Source organism: Schistocerca americana, chromosome X (genome assembly GCF_021461395.2).
Source record: "Schistocerca americana isolate TAMUIC-IGC-003095 chromosome X, iqSchAmer2.1, whole genome shotgun sequence".
In the NCBI taxonomy this organism is placed as follows: Eukaryota; Metazoa; Arthropoda; class Insecta; order Orthoptera; family Acrididae; genus Schistocerca; species Schistocerca americana.
The window spans coordinates 713,447,895-713,474,394 of record NC_060130.1 but is presented as its reverse complement, the minus strand read 5'-3'; the positions used below and the strand labels follow the sequence as shown (position 1 = coordinate 713,474,394).

Here is a 26,500-nt window from a genome sequence, read left to right as displayed (position 1 = left end):
GGTAACATGGATATTGAGCAAACAAGAAGGAAAAGGGGCCAAATGCTGATCCTGTGATACCCAGGCACATAGGCCCCAAAGAAGCTCATCCTGGATGTGTGTGTCAGATTCAATTGTGAAGCAAAATTTTCAGTTAATCATAAATGAATTAATCCTGGTCCCCCAAGCAGAACATATTATGTACATTGTTACTTATTTTCTATTTTATTCAATATACTGTCATTGTTTACATCGTACCACTGTAGTATAGAGGAAACGAGGCACACAATTTGATGTAGGACACTTGTGGTCTACCAAGTCAGGAAACTACCTCAAATTGGCCTATAAGAACTATCTAAGCTACAGTGCATGCATATCATGTGTGATTTTCAGTATACTCTTGCTCTCTTTGTGCAAATTATTAGCCCTTGAGGAAAAAATGAATGGGACCTTTTTTGTAGGAAGTTTAATGTAGTTTGATTTTGTATTTCAATGTGTTTTCACTAGAGACTGCAGTTTTAAAGATATTCAAGAAAAAGGTTCTAAACTGACATTGAATAAGTTCTACCTCAGAAATAATTCAGAATAGGGCATATGTCCGTATGAAGTTTATTGCTTCAAATGAACATTTCTGTCACATCCCTGAATATTGACCATACCTCCTCTTAAATACATGGTGTAATTGAATGAAAGAGAGACATTACATACCAAGAGGCAGCATGACTGTAGTGCCAAATGGGGCTGCTTCCACAGCACAAGGCTGTTGAAGGAATGGGAGAAGACAGTGTGTGTCAACCAGTGAGAAGTTATAGTGCACTGTGGTGGTGGTCTCCATTACAACATGGTACAGAGACAACATCTGGATGGCTTCATATGGGGAAGAATCACTGTGAAACTGGAAGAAGGACTAAGGGTAATGAGTGTAGCCTAAGAGTTTGGTGTTGCTCACAGCATTGTTTCATGTGCATGGGATCGTTCCAAACCACAGCCACTACTGCCCAAAGGGGAGGAGGTGGTTGGCCACAGTCAACTACAGCAACAGATGACCACTACACTGTGAAATGGGCAAAAAGAGACCCATGTAAAACAGTGGGTCAATGGCAACCACATTTAACAGGAGTGCCTTCACAGGGCTGCAAAGCACACAATCTCACACTTCACAGTGGCATGGCAACTGCATGAGCCTGGTCTCTTTGCCCAACAACCAGTGTGTTGTGTCTCATTGACACCTGTACATTGGCAGCAACATTTGCAATTGTGTCTAGAGCATAAGGACTGGACTAACAAGGAGTGGGATCACATGCTCTTCTTAGATGGGAAAGGATTCGATATGAGAAGTGATTCTGACTGTATGCTCATACGGCGAGGAATGGGAACAGGGAATGTACACAAGAACATTGTTGAATATGATCATTTTGGTGGTCCAGGTGTTATGGTGTGGGGTGGCATAATGTTGCAGGGGAATACTGACTTCCAAACATTTCAACACATTACACTTACTGGCCAATGTTATTGTGACATTTCACTCCTTCCCCATTCGCATCTTTTCAGGGTTGCATTTGGCTCTGACTTCATTTTTGTGGATGACAATGTGTAACTACATTGAAAAGTGCAAGTGGACCAGCTCTTAGAGTGAGAGGATATTTGGTGAATGGACTAGCCTGCCCATTCCAGTGGCTTAAATCTCATCGAGTGTGTGTGGGATGCATTGGGGAGGCATATTGTAGCATGTCCACCTACACCAACGACCATCCAGCAGCTGTCAACTGAACTGGTGGAGAAATTGAATTTCTGACCACAAGAACTCCATACCAATTTTCTGGCCAGCATGGGAGCATGTTGCAGAGCAGTCAGTGTGATTCACAGTGATCACACATCCTAATAAGAACAATTTACTGCCTTCTGTAATGTCCAGGGGACTGTCATAAATTGAGGCAACTTCAGTGTAATTGTTGTCTTTGAATAAAATCTTTATTTCTGCTCTTCTTATTATGTATGTCTTTCAGCTACCTTCTATAATATACTGTAGCAGTTCTTTCAACATATGGTCCAAGTTTCACCAAGCTATGTTACTTGAAAGTAACACATCTGTTGAAGTTACTTTCATCCTTAAGTTTTGCACACCTGTGTTTGTGTATATATAAGTATTCCTTTAGGAACATAGCTTAGCTTGGAGGACCAAGCTGTGAGGGGCAGTGAAATGAAAACCAAACACCTGCCACAATGGGATCATGGAAGGGCGGAGTGCTGCCTGCCTGCCCTAGCTCTCAGGGAAAGGCAAAAATACAGGGTAGTCAGGTGTTTTTCTTTCAAGAAAATGGTTTAAAAGTCAGTGTTACATAGGTTTTCAATGGGCTCAGATCATATGGATGCCCTTGAGTCAAAAGCAATCACCACACACATTAAGACATTTATCCCAGTACGAAACAAGATTCCTGTTAACCACTGATGGATCCACAACTGCACCCACCCTTGCACTTCCTTGTCCTGCTGAAGCCAATGTCCATGCATGTCTTTCTTCAGGCTGCCAAAGATATGAAAACCACATGGTGAATGGTCTGTGCTGTATGTAGGATGTTGCAGTGCTTTTCAATCAAGTCAGTGAAGTGTAGCCTTCTTCCAACTGCCAGTGTTGTGGTAGATGTTGTTGTGCAACAGGATGATTGAGTCCAACAGAATTCTGGGCATTTTTACTTTATGGTATGTCACAGTTTCTGCAAAGTGTTTTCACAGTGCTGTGCATTCATTGTGATTTCTTGCTTCATCAACTCAATGAACAGAGGGCCCCTGCGGTCAAAGAAGAAAGTCATCATGACATTACTTGGTGCCACCATTTTGAGCCTGAGGACAAATGGCAAAGCCAACAGCAGAATATTGCACATCTCCCCTGCCAGAAAAATTCAAAGCTGTTCAAGTTCTGGTAAGGTCATGATGACCTACTATTTATTTATGTTGTGTATTTATTTATCGTGCAAGTATGTCAAATTTGGCGTGGCTTAATGTGCTGAGTTAGCAAGCTACTGTACCACATTAAGTGGAGGTGTGTAACATTTGTGTTGTTAGGATAGCTAATCAGTTGTCTGAAATTATTATGAGGTGAGATGAATTTTCTTGTGAGGCTGATCACTGGAAGATAGTCCCAGGACTGCCAAAGGGCTGTGGTGGTTCAGATGCAGTGACTGTTGTTGATGAGCCCAGGTGAGAGTAGAAAGGCTTGGACAGAAATGGGGAAAATTCCAGTACAGGAAATCTGGATGATGCATCAAATGCTTAATAGGGCATATATAATTTTTTAAGAAATATATAGCAACAATATATTGTCATTTAATGTGATTGCAATTGCACAAAACTGGTGTTTGTTTATGAACAAACTATTATTTATACTTAATTTAAATGAGGTTTATGACATTTGTTTATTTAAATATTGTTGTAATATATTAGTTTAGGGTGAGAAGTGGTCATGTTGAGTCAAATCATGTCTGCAGAACTTAAGAATAATGTATTTTTAATGGGGATGGCCATCAGCCAATGGAAAAGCAGACAGTAATGAAACACAAATGGAGTCAAGTATACAGAGGCATCTTTTCAAGTGAAGAGCTCGAGGAATTGAGTCAGGACTTTTTGTTAGATCTTGAAGACGGCACTTTAGGTTGAGATCAGGTTGATGGCAAACCTGGCTGTGATAATATGTGACATTTGGTCATGTCAGTGAATAGCCCCTATGGTAGCCTTAAATTTTTCTGATTGCATTATGGAACTGAGGATAGACACAGTATGAGTATCTGTTAATTATCTCACATGTGTTTGTTTATAAATCATCACATTGAATTCTGAACTGTTTTGAGCCAATAAATAGTTCATGTACTGTGATCATGAAATGGACTTAGTCTTTGTGACCAGAGACTGTATGTGTGTGTGTGTGTGTGTGTGTGTGTGTGGTGTCAATTTCTGCTGAATATCTGTTTGGCCTGAAGCTTTGTTTGACAGTTTGACAGTCTTTTTGTTGTGCCTATCTGCAACTCAGCATCTCTGCTATATGGTGAGTAGCACCTTTCCTTCTCACAATATTAGAAAATAATTCTTGAATTACAAAATGATGGATAATACATGAGAGTGCTCATCTCCATCTCCAACTAAATAATTTAATATGCACATGTGGCTGAAGAACAAAATGACTGGTTTAAAGAATATATACCAACCTTAAGACATCAAAAATCATTTGTTTTAATCACAATGAACTCTCATACCATTATAAATATGGTATTTGCCAAATTCTGTTTACTGTACACTTAATAGCACATTTTGTAAAAATAGAAGAATTATTTAAATTTGATGCAGTCAACTACTATGTATTGTTTAATTGCATCCAAGACAAACTTCATTTAGTAGTTGGTTTTATTTAAGCAGAAACAAAAACTGCATCTCAGAGATGCTCTACTTCCAATCTTGTTGGGAAGGAGCTGTGGCTAGTGTTTTTAAATGATGTAATAATTTGAACATGATTGGGAACAAATGTTATATAATGCAACCAGAATAATATTCAAGTGGAAACTACTTTTTAGAAGCAGTGTAATAAGGGGATATATATTAAAGATGAAGCTCAAAACACATTACTTAAATTTATAGTGAAACAGCTATCATGTCTTTTTGTGTTCTTACCATTGTTGTTATGATGAAGTTGTATTCATCTGTCATAAGACCAACCTGCTGAGCTTGTTTCATAATTTCAGGTAAAGTTTCAATTGAACAGTCTAAGATGAAATTTATTTCTCCTGATCTTTTCACTCTACGCAAGACATGCCTGTAAGAAACAAAACTAAAAATGGTAAAAATATACTTTTAACATATAAGACATTAAATACTGCATTTCCCTGTATTTCAAACACAAGGCTTAGCAGGAAAACAAGAATGACTTTCAGGGATGTGTTTCTTATATGGTAAAAAACTGATACACTTATTTATCAAGCTGGAGAGTGATTCACATCTGCACTTATCCTACTGTTCATTGATATGTGTGAGACTCTCCACAGGGCATGGTACAATCAATGTTTATCACTAGATTAAAAGGTAACTTCCATGTACTCCCAGCCAATACAAAGGTACATGCTATACGGGAATTCAATAAGCTGAAAATGATATGTGTACTAAAAATGATGTTTTTGAAAGATCTATTACAGAATATAAACAGTATCACTATTTCTGTTCAGTAAACTTGTACATGAACTTCAATATACAGGGTGTCCCATTTATCTTGACCACCCTAAATAACTGTTTGTCCAAATGCAAATTACAAAATGTTTCAAACAAATGTTCTTTACCCATCATGGGACATCAAGCAACATGATTTCCTTCATTGTAGCTGTGTTTTTTATGAAGATATGAACAGCGGTATGACTTTCTTAAATGGCACCCCATATTTTTTATTTGGTGCTGAATTTCCTCTTCTAAAGAACTATTCAAAAATGTAACACAGTGTACCATTCACTGAAACACAACATTATCAATTACATAACACAACATTGACTTTGAGCCCAGGATCACAAATTTCTCCTCTTGCTGGAGTTGTCAGAAAACAAATTAAAATCAATCATAAACACAACACAAAATTGACTTTGACTCTCTTGTACCATTTCCCTGGAGTAGAACATTCAAAGGTGCTCAAAGTGGTGACCCTGGACACTGATATACTGGTGCACTCATTGAATGAAAGAATTATTTACTGCTTCCAGTGTTGCCTGCTGCAGAGAATTACAAGCAAGCATGATACTTTCCTGCATGTCCTCTGGAGTTGTTGGACTATCACCATAGACAACATCTTCAATGCACCCCCCCAAAAAAAGTCCAGAGGATTTAAATCAGGAGACCTAGCAGGGCAAGTAACTGTTCCTCCTCGACCAATCCATCAGGCAGGATACCCTCAGTTCAGAACACGACGTGCACGCAAGGCATTATGTGCTGGACATCCATCTTGTTGATACCACATAAGGATTCTGGTTCTTAGCAGCACCCCATCCAGAAGGGGAGGAAGAATTTGTCTGAGGAAGTTGGCATATACTGTTCCATTTAGACTACTATTGATGAAATAAGGGCCAATAATTGTAGCACCAAGCATCCCACACAAGACATTAATTCTCCATTGATGCTGATGTTCCACCTGTCTAAGCCATTGTGGGTTGTCACTGGACCAATAATGCATGCTCCTTGTATTTACCTGTCCTTTGTTTGAGAAATAACATTCATTGGTATATAGAACATTGGAGCAGAAATTTTGGATTTGCTGCTGTGCCTACTGACAGAACTGTACATTAATATGGAAATCATTGCGATGCAATTCTTGATGTAGGTGTACATGGTAAGGATGGAACTGGTGACATATAAGAATACTATGTGCATTGGTTTTAGGAATGCCAATCTCATGTTCAAGCTGTTGTGTGCTCATATGTTGATTCATAGCAATGGAAGCAAGAACAGTAACTTTGGCAGGTTCATCTGTGCGAGTGCTACGATGATTGCATTGTTGTACGTTGAAACTTCCAGTTTCCTGAATCACCGCAACAAGATGAGAAAACATCCATTGGGAAGGTGGGTTCTTGTCAGGATATAGCTCTCTGTACAGTTCTGCTGCCTGCACAGCATTGCTGGCCGGCGTGGCCGAGCGGTTCTAGGCGCTACAGTCTGGAACCGCGCGACCGCTATGGTCGCAGGTTCGAATCCTGCCTCGGGCATGGATGTGTGTGATGCCCTTAGGTTAGTTAGGTTTAAGTAGATCTAAGTTCTAGGGGACTGATGACCTCAGAAGTTAAGTCCCATAGTGCTCAGAGGCATTTGAACCATTTTTTGCGCAGCATTTCACCTACCTTGAACAACAACAATAAAGAAACGTTATTTGATGTAGTTTGTAGGAAGAACAGCCTTTACTGTATGCCTACTCTACACAACAGTATTTAAAAGGACTAAACTACTGTACTAAATGTACCCGTATGTAAGAAAACTCTATTGCAATTACTGTTCCTCTAACTTACATTTCCCATAGATGATTAGTATTTCTACCTTCTCTTCGTTGGTGTACATTCTACTCACACAACTCTTCTACTGATGATGGTTGACAGAATGACAGGTGTGCATTCTAATTGTGTTTACATTTGTCCTCTGTCAACGACTGCACATGGATGTGTCCCATTACCCCGAGTACCTGCACTAAGTGCTGGGAGCATCACAGCCAATGTTGTGTTATGTATTAATGACATTGTGTTTCAGTGAATGGTACACTGTGATACATTTTTGAATAAGCCTTTAGGAGAGGAAATGAATTATCAAATAAAAAATAGAGGGTGCAATTTAGAAAAGTCATATCACTGTTCATATTTTCGTAAAAAAAAAAGCTACAACGAAGGCAATCATGCTGATTGATGTGCCCCTGATGGCTAAAGAACATTTGCTTGAAACATTTTGTAGTTTGCATCTGGACAAACAGTTATTCATGGTGGTCAAGATAAATAGGACATCCTGTATATGATTTGTAACTTTTGTTATTTATGTTATGTAAGCCTACATATAATTTTGGTTAATGTTCCTTGTAAAGATTAGGGTTAAGTCCAGTCTCATCTTATACATTGTACTGCATATGATCAGTGGGTTAAATAAATAAATAAATAAATAAATAATTCTCTAATCCAACAATACAGAAAATGTTTTAAAAAATCAAAAGTTATCAGAAATGTTTATACCTGTAGAAATGATTGCACCTGTTAGGAGGCTATATTTATACAACATATTATTTTGTAGGTAATGAAATAAATTTTCTTATAAGACAGGTGCACTGTATATGCACACTATAATAAGTAAATGGAAAACATTTTGTTATTAATTTGGTGTGAGATATAAAAATTACCATGAAAATGTTGATGAATCAGCATGTTTCAACCTGACTGATTTATAATTAATAAAAGATTTATTTATACTGGACATTGCTGAGATATGTACTCTCATTAGTTAACACTTATTTCAGAAACTATGAGTATGCTAAGATAAGATTAAAATTTTAAAAAATTAATTATACAGCAGTCATTGATTTTCCAAATATTTTCTTGTGCTCCTATGAAAATTGACAGAGCCCCTGCATTTCTGGACAGAAAACAAAATGCAGAAATAGTTTGAGAAGGGGAAGGAATTGATGTACAAATGTGTGGACATGTGGACTGTGTATGATTAATTCAACATATCCATGAAGTACACAAACTAAAAACCTAATATGTTTGTTAATCCTTGTAAATGGCATTTTCAGACTGAATACAACATACAGCTGTGTGGGTGTGTGTGTGTGTGTGTGTGTGTGTGTGTGTGTGTGTGTGTATGTGTGTAAATTATGATTTGTTCTCCATTTCATTAGAATGTGTAACTCATTACTTAAAAAAAAGGAATGAGACAATCTAGCCTTGCATTAAGCCTCATGTCTTGTGTATGTTGTGATCAGTAGCACAAAAGTCAAAAGGAGAAATACAGTTAGAAAATTTATGTAGAATTAGTAAAAATAAATAGCTAATTTTAATGTTGGTGATCAGCACAACAATTACAAAGTTCCAAAAAGACTTTAAATGTATGTAATATGAAAAGGACATAAAAGCTGGTTTGTCACCTGTAACTACAGTATACTTCCTACTGTAGAAGAACTATCTGGGGAAGAACAAAATAGCAGAAAATGATATACATATAACAGTTATTAAAAAAACATAGAACACAAACATTCAACAAGAGGATCAATGTATAAACTAGCATATTGTGATCCATACCATGCAATGACAAGGAATAAACTGAACAGCTCAAACAGAATGAGCACCTCCATGTCAACCAGTATGGATTCCAAAAACACTGATCTCATGAAACCCAACTTGAACTTTTCTCACATGACATACTGAAAGGTTTGGATCAGACCATCATTTAGATGCAGTATTTCTTGATTTCCAAAAAGCAATTGACTCGGTACCATACCTATGCTTATTGTCAAAAGTATGATCATATAGGATCTCAAGTGAAATTTGTGACTGGGCTTAGAGCTTTTTGGTAGGAAGGATGCAACATGTTGTCTTAGATAGAGAGTCATCATCAGATGTAGAAGTAACTTTGTGTGATCAATGACCTTTCAGACAATATTAATAGTAACCTCAGACTTTCTGCAGATGATGCAGTTATCTACACTGAAGTACTGTCTGAAAGAAGCTGCATAAATCTTTAGTTGAATTTTGAGAAGATTTCAAAGTGGTACAAATATTGGCAACTTGCTTTAAATGTTCAAAAATGTAAAATTGTGTGCTTCACAAAATGATAAAAATGTAGTCACACAAATACCTGGGTATAGCCCATAGTAGGGATATGAAATGGAATGATCATGTAGGCTCAGTCATGGGTAAAGCAGGTGGTAGTTTAGTTTATTGGTAGAATGCTGGGGATGTGCAATCAGTTGACAAAAGAGATTGCTTACAAACGACTCATGCAACCAGTTCTAGAATATTGCTCAAGTGTATGGGATCTGTACCATATAGGACTAAAAGGGAATACTGAAAGTTTACTGAAAGGGCCAGCACAACTGGTCTCAGATTTGTTTGACCCTTGGGAGAGTATCAGAGTGTCACAGAGATACTGAAAAAACTGGACTGGCAAATTCTTGAATATAGATGTAAACTATCCTGAGAAAATCTAGTAACAAATGAATGATGATTCTAATAATACACTACAATTCAGTACATGTCACTCACACAGGGACTGTAAAGATAAGATTAGATAATTACAGCATGCACAGAGGTATTCAAACACTCAATCTTCCTGCACTCCATATGTGAACTGAATGGGAAGAAATCCTCATACTATCATTTCACTTCATTTCAATTGGTACAATAGGACGTACCTTCTGCCATGCACTTCATGGTGGTTTGGAGAGTGGAGATGTATATACAGACAGATGTAGACCTGTTTTATTGTTTGCAAGTAATCATTTATGAGTACTGTCAGCCTACAAATTATTTTGAAAAGGAAGCAACAGAAGTAAATTATACTTTCATTTAAAACTGTTGAAGAATCAAAATGTTCAAAGGAAACTACACAAGACTGACAAGTTTCATAGGCAAGCTGTCATCAAAATCATGACACCATGAATCTATCCCTAACAAGCAATGTACCTCAGGATATCTTTTAAAACACTTAACATTTTCTACATAGTAAAGATCTAAAACATATTTGTCAGTATATTATTCAAATGTCAAATATTCAGTATATTATTCAAATATATATCTGTGTGTGTGTGTGTGTGTGTGTGTGTGTGTGTGTGTGTGTGTGTGTGTGTGTGTGTTATTTCTGAAGAATTGCTTCACCCAGAAGTAACCAGTTTTCTGTACTTTCTACAAGTTTGTCCACTAGTCAAGACTTATTTTATTTTCATATACATAGGTACTTGCAATATGTTCTGAACAGTTAATTGAAATTAAACTCCTTGCCAACATGGCGTCCGGTACAGTTGTTTATAGTGAGAAAGTGAACAAAAGTTATAGTTGTGTGGTGAAAAACGGAACATACATAAATTATAACAGTGAAATAGTGAAGGTAACTGAACGTGTATCAAGCCTGCAATTAATTGTAGATGTACTAAGGCGGGACATTGCGCATTTAGAAAATGAAAATGCCGAACTGAAAAAGCCGCGTAATATCCCGATCGCCAAAGCAAGTAAAACACGGAACTGGGAGCACAGGACTAGCATGATCACGGAAGAAAGAAGCGAAAAGGTGATAAATACAACGAATGGAATGAACCGCGGCAATAAAAGCAGTTTCAGTGTCCTACCTACAATAAACGAGTGCTCTGAAGTGGATATAGGCCTAAAGGCAGAAACAACAAGGTAACATATGTTTACTAGGCCAAAAAGGGTTGGTCGTGTGAAACTCAGTGACTGTAGAATTACTGTGGTAACAAAAAACCGTTTTCATGCACTAGATTCAGATATAAATGTGGAATCCACGGAAAACTGTGACGACAACAACACGCCGAATCTATATAGTGACAAGCACATGAGCAGAAACTTCCGCAATAAACGTGAAGACAAACTCAAAGTGAAGATATTCTCTGATAGCCATGGACGTGAGATCGCAAAAATACTACGTTACAGTCATTGTATACAAGCAACTAGTATTGTCAAACCAGGTGCACCCATCCAAGAACTCGTTAGAAACATAGAAACTGAAAATGATCGTCATATTGTCGTCATAGCAGGAGCCAATAATGTATATAAAAACGACCTCCACAGTGCAACATGAAACCTTAAAGCAATACTAAATTCAACAGGAGAGAAATCAGTTTTTGTAGTCGCAATTCCACATAGGCATGACCTTTCGGAATGGTCATGTGTGAACGTGAAAATCATGAAAGCAAACAGGCAATACTCAAAGATTTGCAGGGCCTACCAAAATGCATATTTTATAAGTATGGACTCCTTGCAAAGAGACTGTTACACGAGACATGGCATGCACCTTAATAACAGAGGCAAGAAGATTCTGTGCCAAAACATCAGAATGATACTGAAAGCACCTGACAACCAAGAAGTAATTGCCGCTCTTCCAGTTCCTTGCTTGACGCAAGCAGAGCCTGAAGAAATGGTTACTTCTATTGCAGCAGTAGAAGTAGAGGTGGAAGCAGCAATTGTACCTACACACATAACAAATGCTGCAGCAGCAATACCTACCACACTTCATCAACAGGATTCAACAGCAGCAGAAGATGAAGCAACATCCAAATCTCCACTGTCACCAGTTGCCAGAACAATGCCTACAGCAGCAGCAGCAGCAGTACCTATCACGCTTCACCAGCAAGATTCAACAGCAGCAGAAGAAGAAGCAACCACCTTATCTCCTCAGTCACCAGATGCCACAACAGAGCCTCCAGACACCATAACAGCAGTTACATCAATTCCTCTAGTAGCAGCTTCATCTACAATATCATCACAAGGAGGGAAGAGTAGGTATACAACAGTAGATGTGCTACCACTCCAAGTGAACAATTTTTTAGTAAAAGGCAACAAGAGGCAGAAATCCAAAAGATAAGCCCTGAAAAACGTTTGAAAACCAATCACCATAGTGTTCAGTGTGTTAGCAATAAGAGCATGGATCTTAAAATATGTTACCTTAACGTTCAAGGACTGAAAGATAAAGAACTTATCATAAATGAGTTTGGACTTGATAACCAGTTTGATATTTTTTGTCTGAGTGAACACTGGGCTAATGAGAATGAACTTGCAGTTGCCAAATTTGACAATTTTAGTATAGTAAATAGCTACTGTAGGAAAAAGCACATTAGAGGTGGTGTGGCAATTTATTCCAACCAGTCACTCAATTGTACAATAACCAAACTAGACCTAAATTCCTTGTGTGATGAACAGCACTTTGAAGTTACGGGTATAATCATTAATAGTCATAAGCTAATAGTAGTATCCATGTACAGATCACCAAAGGGAAGCATTAACATATTTTTAGAAAAAATGGACATGCTATTGAGTGAATTAAGTAATATCAAATGGCTACATTATGATATTGCAATAGGAGGTGATTTGAATGCTGATTTTGATGTTACTAAACGTAAGGGTAGTGTTGCAGATCTGGAAAACTTGCTAAGACAATACAATTTACATCATGTTAATAACAGGCCCACAAGAAACAAAGCATGTTTAGATAACATCTTTGTAAACTTCAAGACCACTGAAAACACATGCGAAGTTGTAATGTTCCCATTCTCTGACCATGACTCCGTATCTCTAAATTATGCAAGTAAAATTCCCCTCAATAGGAGCAATGCAAACAGACCTGTCCCAACAGTTGTGATTACCAGACCCATAACTGAGGATAAAATTAAAACATTTCGTAATTCCCTTGCTGACAGAGACTGGTTTGGCCATTGTAGTGTCGATGGACATTACACATCAAGTAATGATCTGCCAGCCAAAATAATATTTGATAGGTTTTTTAATGCATTCTTGACCCTATTTAACCATAGTATTCCCATAAAGAAAATCAAAATAATGGACAGCAGCCACAAATCCAGATCTCAAAACAGACAAAATATATGGTACACTAAACAGCTGACAGATCTAAAGAAACGAGTTTTGTTACTGTACAACATATACAGTAGTATGAAGTCTGGCTGTGCCAAATCAGCCTATGTGGAATGCAGGAATGAATACAAAAAAGCCATCCTGCAAGCCAAAAAAACCTACAATGCCAACAGCATAATTAATTCCACCAATAAATGCAAAACTGCTTGGAAAGTAATTAACAGTGCTGCCAGAGATACTAAAAAAGACAAAATTGTTATCCCACCACAAACACTCAATGAGTTTTTTATTAATTCAGTGAAAGAAATAGGAGACGCAATTATCAAACCAGACATTAGTCCATCAGAGTTACTCTCCCAAAATTGGGGTAGACAGTCACTAAATACAAGCATGGTAACCTTCTCCGAAGTATCGCCTAGATATGTACAAGGGGTCATAAAACAACTGAAATCATCTGATAGCTTAGATATATATGGCATATCATCCAACCTGCTAAAAAAAGTGTGTGACTGCATTCTCTACCCCTTAACCCATTGCATAAACAAGTGCTTACTTGAGGGATATTTTCCTGATGAGTTAAAACTGTCTAGGATCGTCCCAGTATACAAAAAGGGAGATAAGACTCTCCATCTAGCTACAGGCCTATTTCAATAGTACCCACATTCTCCAAGGTAATAGAATGCATCATGTACCAACAATTATCATCTCACTTTGAGAATCTAGGAATAATTAATGCTACACAATACGGGTTTAGGAAGAATCTGTCGACCATTGATGCAATCAGCACGGTAGTCAGTTACATCCTCAAAGTTTTTGAGAACAAAGACTTTGCTCAGGTCTCATTCTGTGACCTAAGCAAGGCCTTCGACTGTGTTGAGCACATGCCACTACTAGAGAAACTAGAATTCTACGGCATCAAAGAAAACAGTCTCAGACTATTAAAAGCTTATCTCAACAACCGTAAACAGGTAGTTTGTGTTGGTAAGGAAATGTCAAACATAGAAAATGTTAAAGTAGGTGTGCCTCAAGGATCTGTACTGGGGCCCTTCCTGTTTCTGATAATGATCAATGACCTCCCCTCGTTTATTAGATCCACCACTGTATTGTATGCAGATGAAATGACTTTTCTCCATAGCAGTAACAGTCTTAATGATCTTAAAACCTGTGCTGAAAATACACTCACTCATGCAGCATATTGGTTCAGAGCAAATAGTTTCCTGCTAAATGAAAATAAAACTCAGCAGATAATCTTCACTCTAAGAGACAAGCCACTATCTGATGACCCTAGTTCTGTTAAATTCCTGGGAGTTTATTTAGACGAAAAGTTATGCTGGGGCCAACATGTAAACTATATTAGTAGTAAACTATCTAGAGTAATTTATTTATTAAGACAACTCAGAAATTGTGTACCTGAAACATACATCAGATCATCTTATTTTGCATTTTTCCAGAGTATAATATCCTATGGCATTATCTTGAGGGGTAACTGTAGTCATATACATGACATCCTATTATTGCAGAAGAAAGCCATTAGGATAATTACAAATTCTTCACATAAGGCTCACTGCAAACCCTTATTTACTAAACAAAACATTATGACTGTAATAAACCTCTATATGTACAATTTCTTAATCTTTACGAAGAAGAACCTACAAGATGTGAAACGTAGAGAAAATGTACATTGTTACAACACAAGAAGCATCAAACACATATACACGCCTTACCACAGACTATCAAAATCAATAAATAGCTATGAAGTCACAGGGCACAAGCTATTTAATAAGCTGCCACATGCCATACAGGATCTTCCTGAACATACATTCAAAGAAAGACTGCATGAATGGTTTATTGCCCACCTGTTCTATGATATCAATGAATTCTTCAACTGTAAAATGCAGTAATCCAACAGATGACCCACTGTACATTTATTGTAATATAAGCTAAAATATTTCAGTAGTCAATACCTTATCACACTGTATTATAAATTGTAACTTCATTTGACGTTGTCAATTGCTGTAATGGCCTAAAGACAATAAAATCTTTATTATTAATATTATTATTATATATGTCTATAACTACCTACGTTCACAATACATACAAAACTGTTCAATGTGATCGAGGATGTTGATCAAGAAAGCTATTTTCTAATGTTCATTAGATGATGTTTCATAGAAAATATCAGAAAAGATGTATGCAGCTTAAAATAGCTCATATGATGACAAAATATCTGTCTGAAACATCAATACTTATCTGATATTCCATGTGCAATGATCATATTGATATAACCTATCATGAGGGCACCATATTCTTTACATTATTTGAAAGTAAAAAAATCGAAATGATAAAATGACCTTTAAGCAAATTCGTTCATGAACTATTTGGTAATTCAGTAACTACTTCATTTCTTTTTCTTCTTTCATACATTGACAGTCCCCTTGACAATAGATTTTATGTAAACAGAAAGTTGGGTTTATATAAATTCATGTAGTGGTTTTCTTTTGTGAGTAAATGTTTTTCTTAACAACTAGTTATAGGAAAATAGAAACTGAAGTTTATATGTGGAACTAGCTTCTACTTTGAAATAACATACTGAGTGTCTGATTATACCTTCTTCCTATGAGGATTTGGTCAAACTTTCACAAATACCATTTTTCAGCTCTGAAAATGTGTAAATTAAGTATCTATGTCAACAATGTTAAAGTCATCTCTGTTTCAATAGTTTTTAATTCAAGTTATCATCAGTAAATTAAAAAGTTAGAGCAAATAAAATGTAAAACATCATCAATCATTTATTTCTTCACTGTGGAAAATACAATTACTTTTCTTAATCAAAACTTATAAGGAAACTAAGTTATTTGAAATTTTTGTTAGAAAAGTCCAGCATGTAAGATTTACATTTTGGTAATGTGCTAGTAGAGTGACTTTTTTTAATGAATATTAGTGAAAGATCTTCTCCAGAAACTTACCTGTAATTGGAAGAATCATTTAGATGACGAACTGTCACTGTGAAGTCCTTTGGGCCATACATCTTCAGTACATAACTGAGTCTGATGAGCCCTTCATCACTTTCGAATAGGATAGTGAAGCTCTTCCATTTCCATGCCTTAACTAAATCTGCGTACACCTAAATATCATATGGATGGGACTCATGAATTATTTTATTTTCAGGTTAAATTAATTTATAAAAATAATTATTTTAAATATGTGTTATTGCAATGGATATACTGCAAGTAACATGTATGTTTTCACATTTCTGCTACAAAAGAATGAATACATTCATTTTAAAATTCAAAATCTTTACATATTTTTTCTTGTAATGTTTAATAAAAATGAGAATTTGTGGAAAAAATGAAAATGTGCTGTTAAAACAAAAAAGGTAACTGCCTAATAAAATGAAAAAAATTCTAGGATAGATAACATAAAACTCTAAGACGGATCTACACTTTACTAACTTCTTACCCCATAGGTGACATCACAAAGCTAGATCAATGAAGTGATAGAATCAGGGATTCTTTCAGCTGCTTAATTTCCTTTCTTTTCTCTTCCACATTTGAGTAGAAACACATGAGGAAGTAGGGAGGTGAGGGGAGAAGATAAGTACTTTACAGGAATGGATAGGAAAATGTCACAATAAAGGGCACTGACAGGAGTTCAAAAGATCCAAGTATAGGAAAGAAAACAGAGGCAGGCCATGAAATGGCACCAGGAGAGATGAAAAAAGAAGACAGGAAAAAAGGAGAGAAAAGGAAAGGTGATACATACAAGCTATTGACGGAGATGGCAGCATAGAATGGCAGAAGGCAATGTACTCTAAATATTAATATTATTAGAGACATAGTTCTACCTCAGATTGTACAAGATTGGTGAGTAAAATCAACCACTGTCTTGTTGAAGGAAGCTTCCTGAGAACTGCATGAAGTGATCTGGAGAACAACTGAAGAACTAAACAAGAAACATCACACTGGGATGCGAACCTCGTTCCTCTTAATGGAAGTCCAGTGTCTGAACTACTGTACTACTAAGAGAGTGAGATGCATGTATGCCATAATGATTGGAGTTGCCAATGATGAACTAAGTTATTTTGTTTAGAGGAAGAATCAAGAAAACTTAGGCATTTTAATAGTTATTAAAATCGATCACATTGTATTAAGCAGAATGCGCACAAAGTGTGTAAAACCCAGAATTTGCTGCACAAAATAATTGATGGTGCCAATTTACATTTGGGTATTGGTCATACATTGATAAAAGGCTTAAAGGCTGTTGCAGCAGAGACAGTAATGGCATGGATATTCTTGTAAGTGACACTTCTTCTCAGTTGTTACGGAATCTTCCAGGCACAAATGATCTTATCAAGTGAGTTTTATTATTTAATATTCCAATAACTTTTGATGTGTATTTAACTACAGTTGTGATTTATAAAGTAGATCAAGTTAGTGTTATGACTCGAGTTCCGGATGTGGAAATTTATATGTTTTAGATTTGTTTAAAATTGTTGAAACAATGAATGAGTGGGTTTATTAAGAGGTTGCTAAATGACTGTAAAGATTTCTGTATGCTTTATTTATTATATTTAGTATTTATGTGAAATTATAGCGAAACTTATGACTGGTAGTCAGGATGAAAGCCTCTGCACTGAATCGAAGAGCAGTCATGTGACCAAACCTTTAAATAAGCATACAGAACAGGGATTGTGGTCTTTATATGTCATCTTGCATCTGGAGTTTCTGTGAGATATTTTTGCCTTGTTTTTTTTTTCTGGAGTCAGTAAAGTTATTGGTTGTGTGTATGGTGTGGATGTTATTTTCATATTGCACAACTTCTACTTTATGTCTTAGTGCATTGCTGCTGGGTGTAAATGCTACGTTTACACAGTGTAATTTCAAATTTTGCAATGCTGATAGATACAGAACAATTATTCAATGAGTTATTCGTATGTGGCTGTCTTTTGCACATATTGTACTTTCCTGAAAAATAAAAGAGATTTATATCAAAGTTAAAAATCAATCTGTTTTGAGAAATATTATTATCCTTTGGGGTTTCAACCAACAGATCCAATCTCAGTACATCTTTTATTAAATTATTTGTTAATGTTTCACTGCTAGTATAAGGTTTTGGTATAAACATTATTATGTTGTGTTTGGTTATAAAGCAATGGTGTACGACCACCCCCATTGATGATAGCAAGCTATGCTCAAAGCCATACATTTCCCACACTATTGGAGCTTACTGCTATGTCGTAATTGTTTATATCAAAAGAGATATATGACATGAGGAGTAGGTGTAAGCACCCTGACAAAAATGTCAAGCCATCCAGTAACTACACCAAACTTCACAATGCTATCTTAAGAAATTTTCCAACCTATTAACATCATAGTGCTGTCTAAAAATATGATTATACGCCATAATTCCAACAGCCCCTACCAGTACTTCTTATCAACCACTCAAAGTCACTAGCCCTTGTCTTACTCACCTACTTCATCTGTGCCACATCTCTAGAATATTCATATCCCACCCACTAGCAACCAAAAACAAATTAGACAATCCTCTAACCTATAAAATTTTTAGTCCTCTCTAAAGGCTCCACTTTTAGCTCGACACATAAATTAAATCAACCTGTCAAACACCGCTTTTATGAATGAAGTTGCTGTAATGAAAAGAGTTACTTGTCATCTATTCTACTGATCAGAATCTTTGAACATTTTGTAATAAAATGAAACACCTACAGCCTTTCTTAAGATGTCATTTATTGTGTTGCCACCAGTTTGAGCACTTCAGTGCACCATCTTCAAGCCTCAGTTGATGCTGAAGGGGTTATCACAGTCTATATCTATGATGCATCAGTAGCCAATGTAAGTGGTCTAGAAAGACTGCCTGTAACTGTTATGTTGTCTCTCCAATCATCAACTGTCAACTGACTGGAGAAACATTCAAAATGGTGCAAACAGACCATGATGCCACAGACAGAGTAAACAAGTTTCAACACATGTGTCTGCTGTGAAATCATGTCCCTGCAGCTTTTCCACAGATAAAAGACAACACTGCCCTCCACAGAACGTGACTTGCTTTGCTTGTGGAAAGACGGGTCATGTACAGTGTGTGTGTTTGTGACAGAAAAAGAGCTGTACCCACATTTGCTCTCATAAGCATGGATCGCTTTCTCACCTAGTGAATACAATTTTTCTAAACTGGCAACCACTACTCATAAAGATCATATTCAGGATGTGCCTTCACCCTGCCCAAGCACTATGTAATGACAGTCAAACAAACTCTTTGTGAGCTTAGTCATTGCAACCATGTGCAACTTCAGTTATACTCTGGTGCATCCATTACATTGCTTAACTGTCCCACTTGTGCATAGTTGGGCCCACCACAGTTAACAAAATCTTGCACGCAACTTAATGCATATAATGCTCAGGACATTCCAGCGCTTGGTACATGTAGTTTGCCTGCCACATTCCAGACTCACACCAGAACAGTGACATTTACAGTTTTGCATTCATGGAACTGAAAATACTTTGGGTTAGATACATTTGATTGGTTTGGTCCTTGTATTCAGGACAATGTATTTTCTGTTTCTGCTTTCAACCCAAAAGACAGCATTACTCATTTGATTGAGGAGTTTCGTAATATATTTTCTGAAGTGCTTGGCAGAGCAAATTATTTTGTGGTGCATGTTACAATGAAGGACAATGCGTAACCTAAGTTCTTTCAGTAGTGTACTGTCCCTCATGCACTTTGAAATAAAACAGCAGGTAAACTTAAAGAATGGCAAGAAAATGGTCTTATTGCTCCAGTTCAGGTTACTCAATGGGCTTCTCCCTTAGTAATCTTACCAAAACCTTCTGGAAAACTTCGTCTTTGTGCTGACTTTAAATCTACTGTGAAACCACAAACAATAATTGATACTTATCCATTGCCTTGTCCTAGCAAAATAATGGACAGGCTTGGTGCAGGCCAGTATTTATCAAAAATTGATTTAGGTGATGCACATTTGCATATTACATTACATGAAGGGTCTCAGGAAGTGTTTGTGATCAACACACATTTAGGGTTGTTCCAATTATTGTGCTTACCCTTTGGCAGCACTTCTGGACCTGCCATATTCCTATGCTATTTAGAACAACCTACCTTAAAGTTCCATTCTGTTCTAATTACTTGGACAATATTGTGGTATCAGGATGTACACCAGAGGAACATATCATTAACCTTTAAATGCTTTTTCAAGTACTTTAGGCTGCAGGTTTTAAGTGTTGTCTGGACAAATTGTGCCGAAGCAAGATGGTATCTCATTACTTCCTCTCCGACTTTGGCATCTGCCATGTTAAATTCATTTTATTTTCATTTTGCCTAATTACAATTAACATGCATGAGTACAATCTGCATTTCCATAAAAGAGAAAGTTTGGCCCTCAGTCTTAAGGAATATAGCACCAGGTCTAATTTTGTGCTTAATTTTGTGTATGTAACAAATTCTCTAATTTATTTTGACCATTCCTAGTTAATACTTTTGTTACAGTATGAAATCAGTAATTGTCCCATGACTTAAATTCTACTCATTCTATTGTTGACTTAAAAACAAGTACAGATTCTGTATTAATAATAAAGGTTTGGAAGAAGAACTACCAGGATTCTTAAAGTATTTATTTGGCTCTATTCAAAAACATATTAGCAAAGCCAGCCATTAGTTAATTCCAAAATAATTAACAGGTTTGTCAAAACAATTGTATGTATAAATATATCTATTAATTTCTTTATTCAAACAAATAATTTGGCATAATATTTGTGGTAAAAGAAAATGGTAAAAAGAAGGAATTTTGATGTATTTAGTTAATTTATGAGTTATGCTTTAATTGTAATTTCTATAACTTAAACATTGAACAATGTATAGTTTCAGTGCCTATTATTGTGAGAATATATAAATAACCAATTTTGGGTGCCCAACACAGTCAGTCCACAGCCAGTTTTCAGACAGGACTTATGTATTGGTTAAAGTAACAACAATGCATCAACTTAACAGTGGTGTTGTGACAGTGCCACGACATTTAATAGTGCCGCCATGTCAGTATGCGCAAACGGCGATAGAGGCGCTCCGCAATTCGGCTGAGCGTGGGAGTGCCACCTAGCTACGAACGGAGCCGGCCGCATGTCACGGCACGGCAGTCGAATGACCAATACGGAATTGGTAGCATGTAACCAGCTATTGTTTCTACGTTTGTATATCCACGCAATTTATAAGTGATTAAAGATTATAACACTTTTTGGCGACAAGGATGGGATATTTTTGTTCCTGCGTTGTGGATTTGTGTGTTCGTGTCAGGGCAGACATGGAACAGCTTATGCAAGCACTCATTGAACAACAAACACAGCTGACAGCTGCTATTCAGGCGTTGTTGACGTCGCTTACTCATCGTCTGTCTTCCTCTTCTCCGCCTCCGTTCCCTCCTTATGACGAGGCCGTCGCTTCTGGATAAGGCAGCTCACCGCCTGCAACATTGGGCCTTATACTTGTCTCGTTTTCACTATGAGACTCACTATCACCCCACGGCCCAGCACGCCAACGCTGACGCGTTGTCGCGTTTGCCGATGGGCCCTGAACCGGTTTTCAATCGAGATGAACTACTCTGTTTCCACATTGATGAGGCAGAACGTCATGCGGTCGAGGGTTTTCTGCTTACAGGTTCGCAGGTCATGTCGGCTACTGCGCGGGACCCGGCCCTGTGTCAGGTGATCAATTTTATTCAACGGGGTTGGCTGGACAGGACCAAGGGCCGGGCATCAGATCCCCTTTGCAACTAACATGCCTTGTGCCTTCGTCTGTCTGTTCGTGATGGTGTTGTTCTTCTGGCCACGGATGGCGCATCTCCACGGGTCGTGGTGCCAGCCTCTCTTCGCAAAAATGTTCTCAAACTGTTGCATGAAGGCCATTGGGGGATTTCTCGGACTAAGTCCCTGGCCCACAGGCACGTTTATTGGCCCGGCATTGATTCAGACATCGCCCACATGGTCGCTGTGTGTGGTCAGTGTGCTCAACAACTGGTTGCACCCCGTACAATGCCCTCTCCGTGGCCTGACCCAGTGCAGCCATGGGAACGGGTGCACGCTGACTTTACCGGCCCCTTCCTCGGCACTTATTGGCTGCTGTTGATTGACACCTTCTTGAAGTTTCCGTTTGTCGTTCGATATGCGTCGCCCACCACTGCAGCGACGACACTGGCTTTGTCCAAAATCTTTGCGCTAGAAGGTCTTCCATCCACGATCGTCACGGACAATGGCCCTCAGTTCTCTTCGCAGGCCTTCCGTGATTTTTGTACTGGACACGGGATTCGTCATGTTACAGCACCGCCCTTCCAGCCGCAATCGAATGGGGAGGTCGGGCGCCTTTTCCGCATTTTCAAAAGCCAAATGAAAAAATTCCTTAGTGATTTTTCCCCAGATGACGCTCTGTTGCATTTTCTGAGTTCTTATCGCTTCACGCCTCTGGGTGATCGCAGACCTGCTGAACTCTTGCATGGCCGGCAACTGCGCCCTCTACTGCACCTGCTTCACCCTGTCAGGCCTTGTACTGTGTCCCCTCGTGCGGGAAAATTCTCGGTGGGCGCCGATGTGTGGGCACGAGGGTATAGATCTCGCCCTAAATGGATTCCAGGGGTGGTCAAGGCTCTTCGCGGCTGCCGGCTTTGTGAAATACGTACGGACGATGGCATGGTTGTTCGCCATTATGACCAGATGCGCCCACGAGTGGTGGCCACGCCGGTGCCACCGCCCCTTCCTTTGCCTCCACCAGCCCGAGAAGCCAGTCCTGTCGCTGCTGCCGATCTCCCGTGCGTGTTGCTGCCGCCGACGTCGCTACTGCTTCCGAGTACGCTGGAACCGGCCCCAGTCGCGACGCCGCCTTCTCCGGGACCCATCTCGCTGGAGCACACCCACAGGTCCACGACACCTATGGATGCTGCTCCGGAGTTTTCACCCATCATCTCATCCAGGAGGCATGTTCCACGCACGGGCTTCCGTCATGGACATTTTCGACCGTACTCTGGTGTTTCTCCGCGGGATCTTCTCAGGGCCTCCCAAGAGGCCATGGATGTCTCCGTGCTGTCCGTGTCTCCCAGGAAGTGAGTGTTTTTTTTCAAGGGGGGAAAAGTGTTGTGACAGTGCCACGACATTTAATAGTGCCGCCACGTCAGTACGCGCAAACGGCGATAGAGGCGCTCCGCAACTCGGCTGAGCGCGGGAGCGCCACCTAGCTACGAACGGCGCCGGCCGCATGTCACGGCACGGCAGTCGAATGACCGATACGGAATTGGTAGCATGTAACCAGCTATTGTTTCTACGTTTGTATATCCACGCAATTTATTAGTGATTAAAGGTTATAACAAGTGGAATAGTCCATCTGTTAAAACAATGAATGACAATGTCTGTTCAATTTTTTTTTGAGAACTAGTGTCACAGTTACCATACTATTCTGCAAGAACTATGAACTGTGTGGTTAGGTTATTACTGCTCATAGGTGTTCAACAGCAAACTATTGTAGCAGTATGCTGATGTTTGCATGCAACCTATTAACGAGGCTTATCAACATTTACCAATAGCGAACTGGTAATATTGGAGAGTTGTGAATAGTAAAAGTAAAGAATTGTGAAACACAATTGTGCAACTGTCAGCTACATTATTTACAGTATTCAGTGATGAACTTCCACCCCCCATTTTTCAGGCAGTATAACAATGCTGTACATCAACACTGAGGACTATAAACGACAAAATAAAGCAGGTGAACAACACATATGATGCCCTTTCGGGTGAGGACTATTGTATTTGGACACAATAAACAATGACACGCGAACTTTGTCCCATGCCATCATCAATATGGCGGAAATAGCCAGTCACTACATAGACACGAGAAAAAAATGAAAATGCATATAAATAAGACAGTAACATCTCCCTCCAAAAATACAATCAAACTGAAGTGACAACAGAGGGAAAGTGGAGGTTTTAGAATGGGGACAAGTAAAAAAAAAAAAAAAAAAGTACACCACGATTCAAAACACACAAAGTGACCAAAAAAAATTCACAACATTCTGCTACACCAACAAAATCTGCAGGAATCAAACACTTTCCTTGGCCTACATAGCTCAACCTCAGCTGTCAATACCACAAAAACAACACCTACAACTCCGAAAATTGGAATCGGACATTTTTCTTGACCTATATAGGTCAACCACAGCTGACGATACCAAAACACCAACGCCTACAATGAAAATTAGAATCAGACATTTCCCATGAGCTATATACATCAACCATAGCTGACAATACCAAAAAACCATCATTTACAACTAAAACTACAAAAATTGGATTCAGACATTTCCTTGACCTATATACATCAAACATAGCTGACAACACCAAATCACCAATACCTACAACTAAAGCTACGAAAATTCGAATTGAGCATTTCCATTGGCCTATATTGGTCAACCACAACTATTGATACCAAAAAACCAACACCTTCAACTATGAAAATAAAATCCAAACCATATCACCTCAAAAACCCAAAAATCAAACAACACTACATGAATTAAAATACAATCAATACACCATAAATACACAAAAATTGCAACTCAAGACAAACAGACCCAAAAACCAATTACTTATCATCAACAAATTCTAGAAGTGCAAACTTGGTCAGCCACCTCCCCCCATCACCCCCCTCGTCCCCCTCGCCCCTCCCCCCATACACACTCACACCCACTACACTTCACAATCTCAGCAATCAGTCCAAATAGCTGAAGGAATTTAATAACAAACAATATGTCCTCCCCCATATACAACCACAACATAGCACTGTTATATTTCATCATCATATCCATACCTAACAACAGCAACAGCAAACCAATAACACCTAAATAAACACATAAACAAAAAAATTTACAACAGCCAATCAGTGCATGGGTTTCGTGGCCACAGTAACAGAGTATGACAGCAGCCAATCAGCAAGTGGGTTCTGTGGAAGCAGCCATTGAGTACAGGAGCAGAAAACTAGCATGCAGGTGGGCACAGCTGACCAGGATAAACAACATGCCACACTGACAGAATTACAGCTTGCAGCAGCAGGAGACAAGTGAATAAAAATAAGGTAATTCATAGCAACAGCTGTTTCATATTAAGCAATACATAATGAGTGGTGTTAACCAACAAGTCAGTGTGATGGGGAGAATGGACAACAGTGGAGTGATGTGATTGATAACAAAGCGGTAGAGGTTAAGATTTTAAATGATCAGAAAACTTAATGGGGACTGATCTGGTAGACAATAGTGGTTATAACTCAAGGATGAATGTAACTTTCAGTGATGGGGATGAAAGTCCTATTGTGGATGAGATGATAATAGCATCATCTACACTGTGTGTTGTTGTGAGAGAAATGGATGAAAACAGTAGTGAAATGGGTGAAATAGTTAAGGCTGAGGCAGGAGATCCTAGTAGTGAATGTCAGCAAAGGCAAACGTTTATGGCAGACAGTGAGTTGGAAGCAATATTAAGGCAAATTATGAGTAGTTTGGGTACAAAAGACGACAGAAGCAGGGTGGAAAATAGTATGAAAAAAAACATCAGTAGAATGAAAAAAGACATTACTAGAGTGGAAAATAAAACTGATAGGATTAAAACTGACAAGGCTCGCTTAAAGGATGAACTAGAGAAAGAAATTAAGAAGGAAATTAAGATAGTCAGCTATAATCTTCCAGTATTAAATAAGAAACTGAGGTGGTAGTGAAAGGTTGTGCTGAAAAGATAAAGAAAGTAGTACAGAATATTAATGCGAAATTGACATTAATGAGTAGTAAATGTGTAGAAGAGTGAAAGAAACTTTGTGATGGTATAGTAGGAGGGTGGAGGCTTCCAAGAAACAGTGTAAATAGGAATTCAAAGCAGCCAGGAAATTTTGTGCAGAGAATAGAGTTAAACTTGAGAACCAAATCAATCAGATTAAAAATGATTTAGAAATGGAAGTAGAAATGAAGTGTGCAGTAGTGGAAGAGGAAAACTGGTAAAAGTAAACAAAAATGTAGATTCAGAATTGGCTGAAATGGAGAAAAAGGTAGAAGAGGTACAAAATCTAAAGCATAGTGTGTGTAGTATTCCAAACAGTCCTTCATTTGTTAGTTATAAGAAATTTAATAATTTTGAACTATACAGGGAAGTGCATCCATTGGATTTCATTAGGGAATTTAATGATTTGCCTGAAACAGGCAATGGCAAAGAGAAAACGTAATTTGTGAGAGGTTTTTTGATCGGGGATGCTTATGGAGGGGCAGCTCTGGTAGCTGATGGTTGTGATTCGTGGCATAGCTTTAAGAAAGCATTTTTAGATGAGTATTTGTTCAAAGAGAAGCAGCAGAGAATTTTGAGTGTATTTTGTGGAGGAGAGAGATCTGACCCTAGGAA

General features: G+C 38.2%; 1 protein-coding gene across 2 annotated transcripts in view; it reads right to left on the bottom strand.

Annotated features, from left to right (window-relative positions):
- LOC124555073 (glutamate receptor ionotropic, kainate 2-like) overlaps positions 1-26,500 on the bottom strand; it is a 512,372-nt gene that overhangs the window by 251,220 nt on the left and 234,652 nt on the right. For both annotated transcript variants that reach the window (XM_047128860.1, XM_047128861.1), the window contains exons 5-6: positions 16,034-16,191; positions 4,639-4,780 (exon numbers count right to left, since the gene is read on the bottom strand). In XM_047128860.1, the coding sequence (XP_046984816.1) occupies positions 4,639-4,780; positions 16,034-16,191 (300 nt within the window). The remainder of the gene's footprint in view (positions 1-4,638; positions 4,781-16,033; positions 16,192-26,500) is intronic.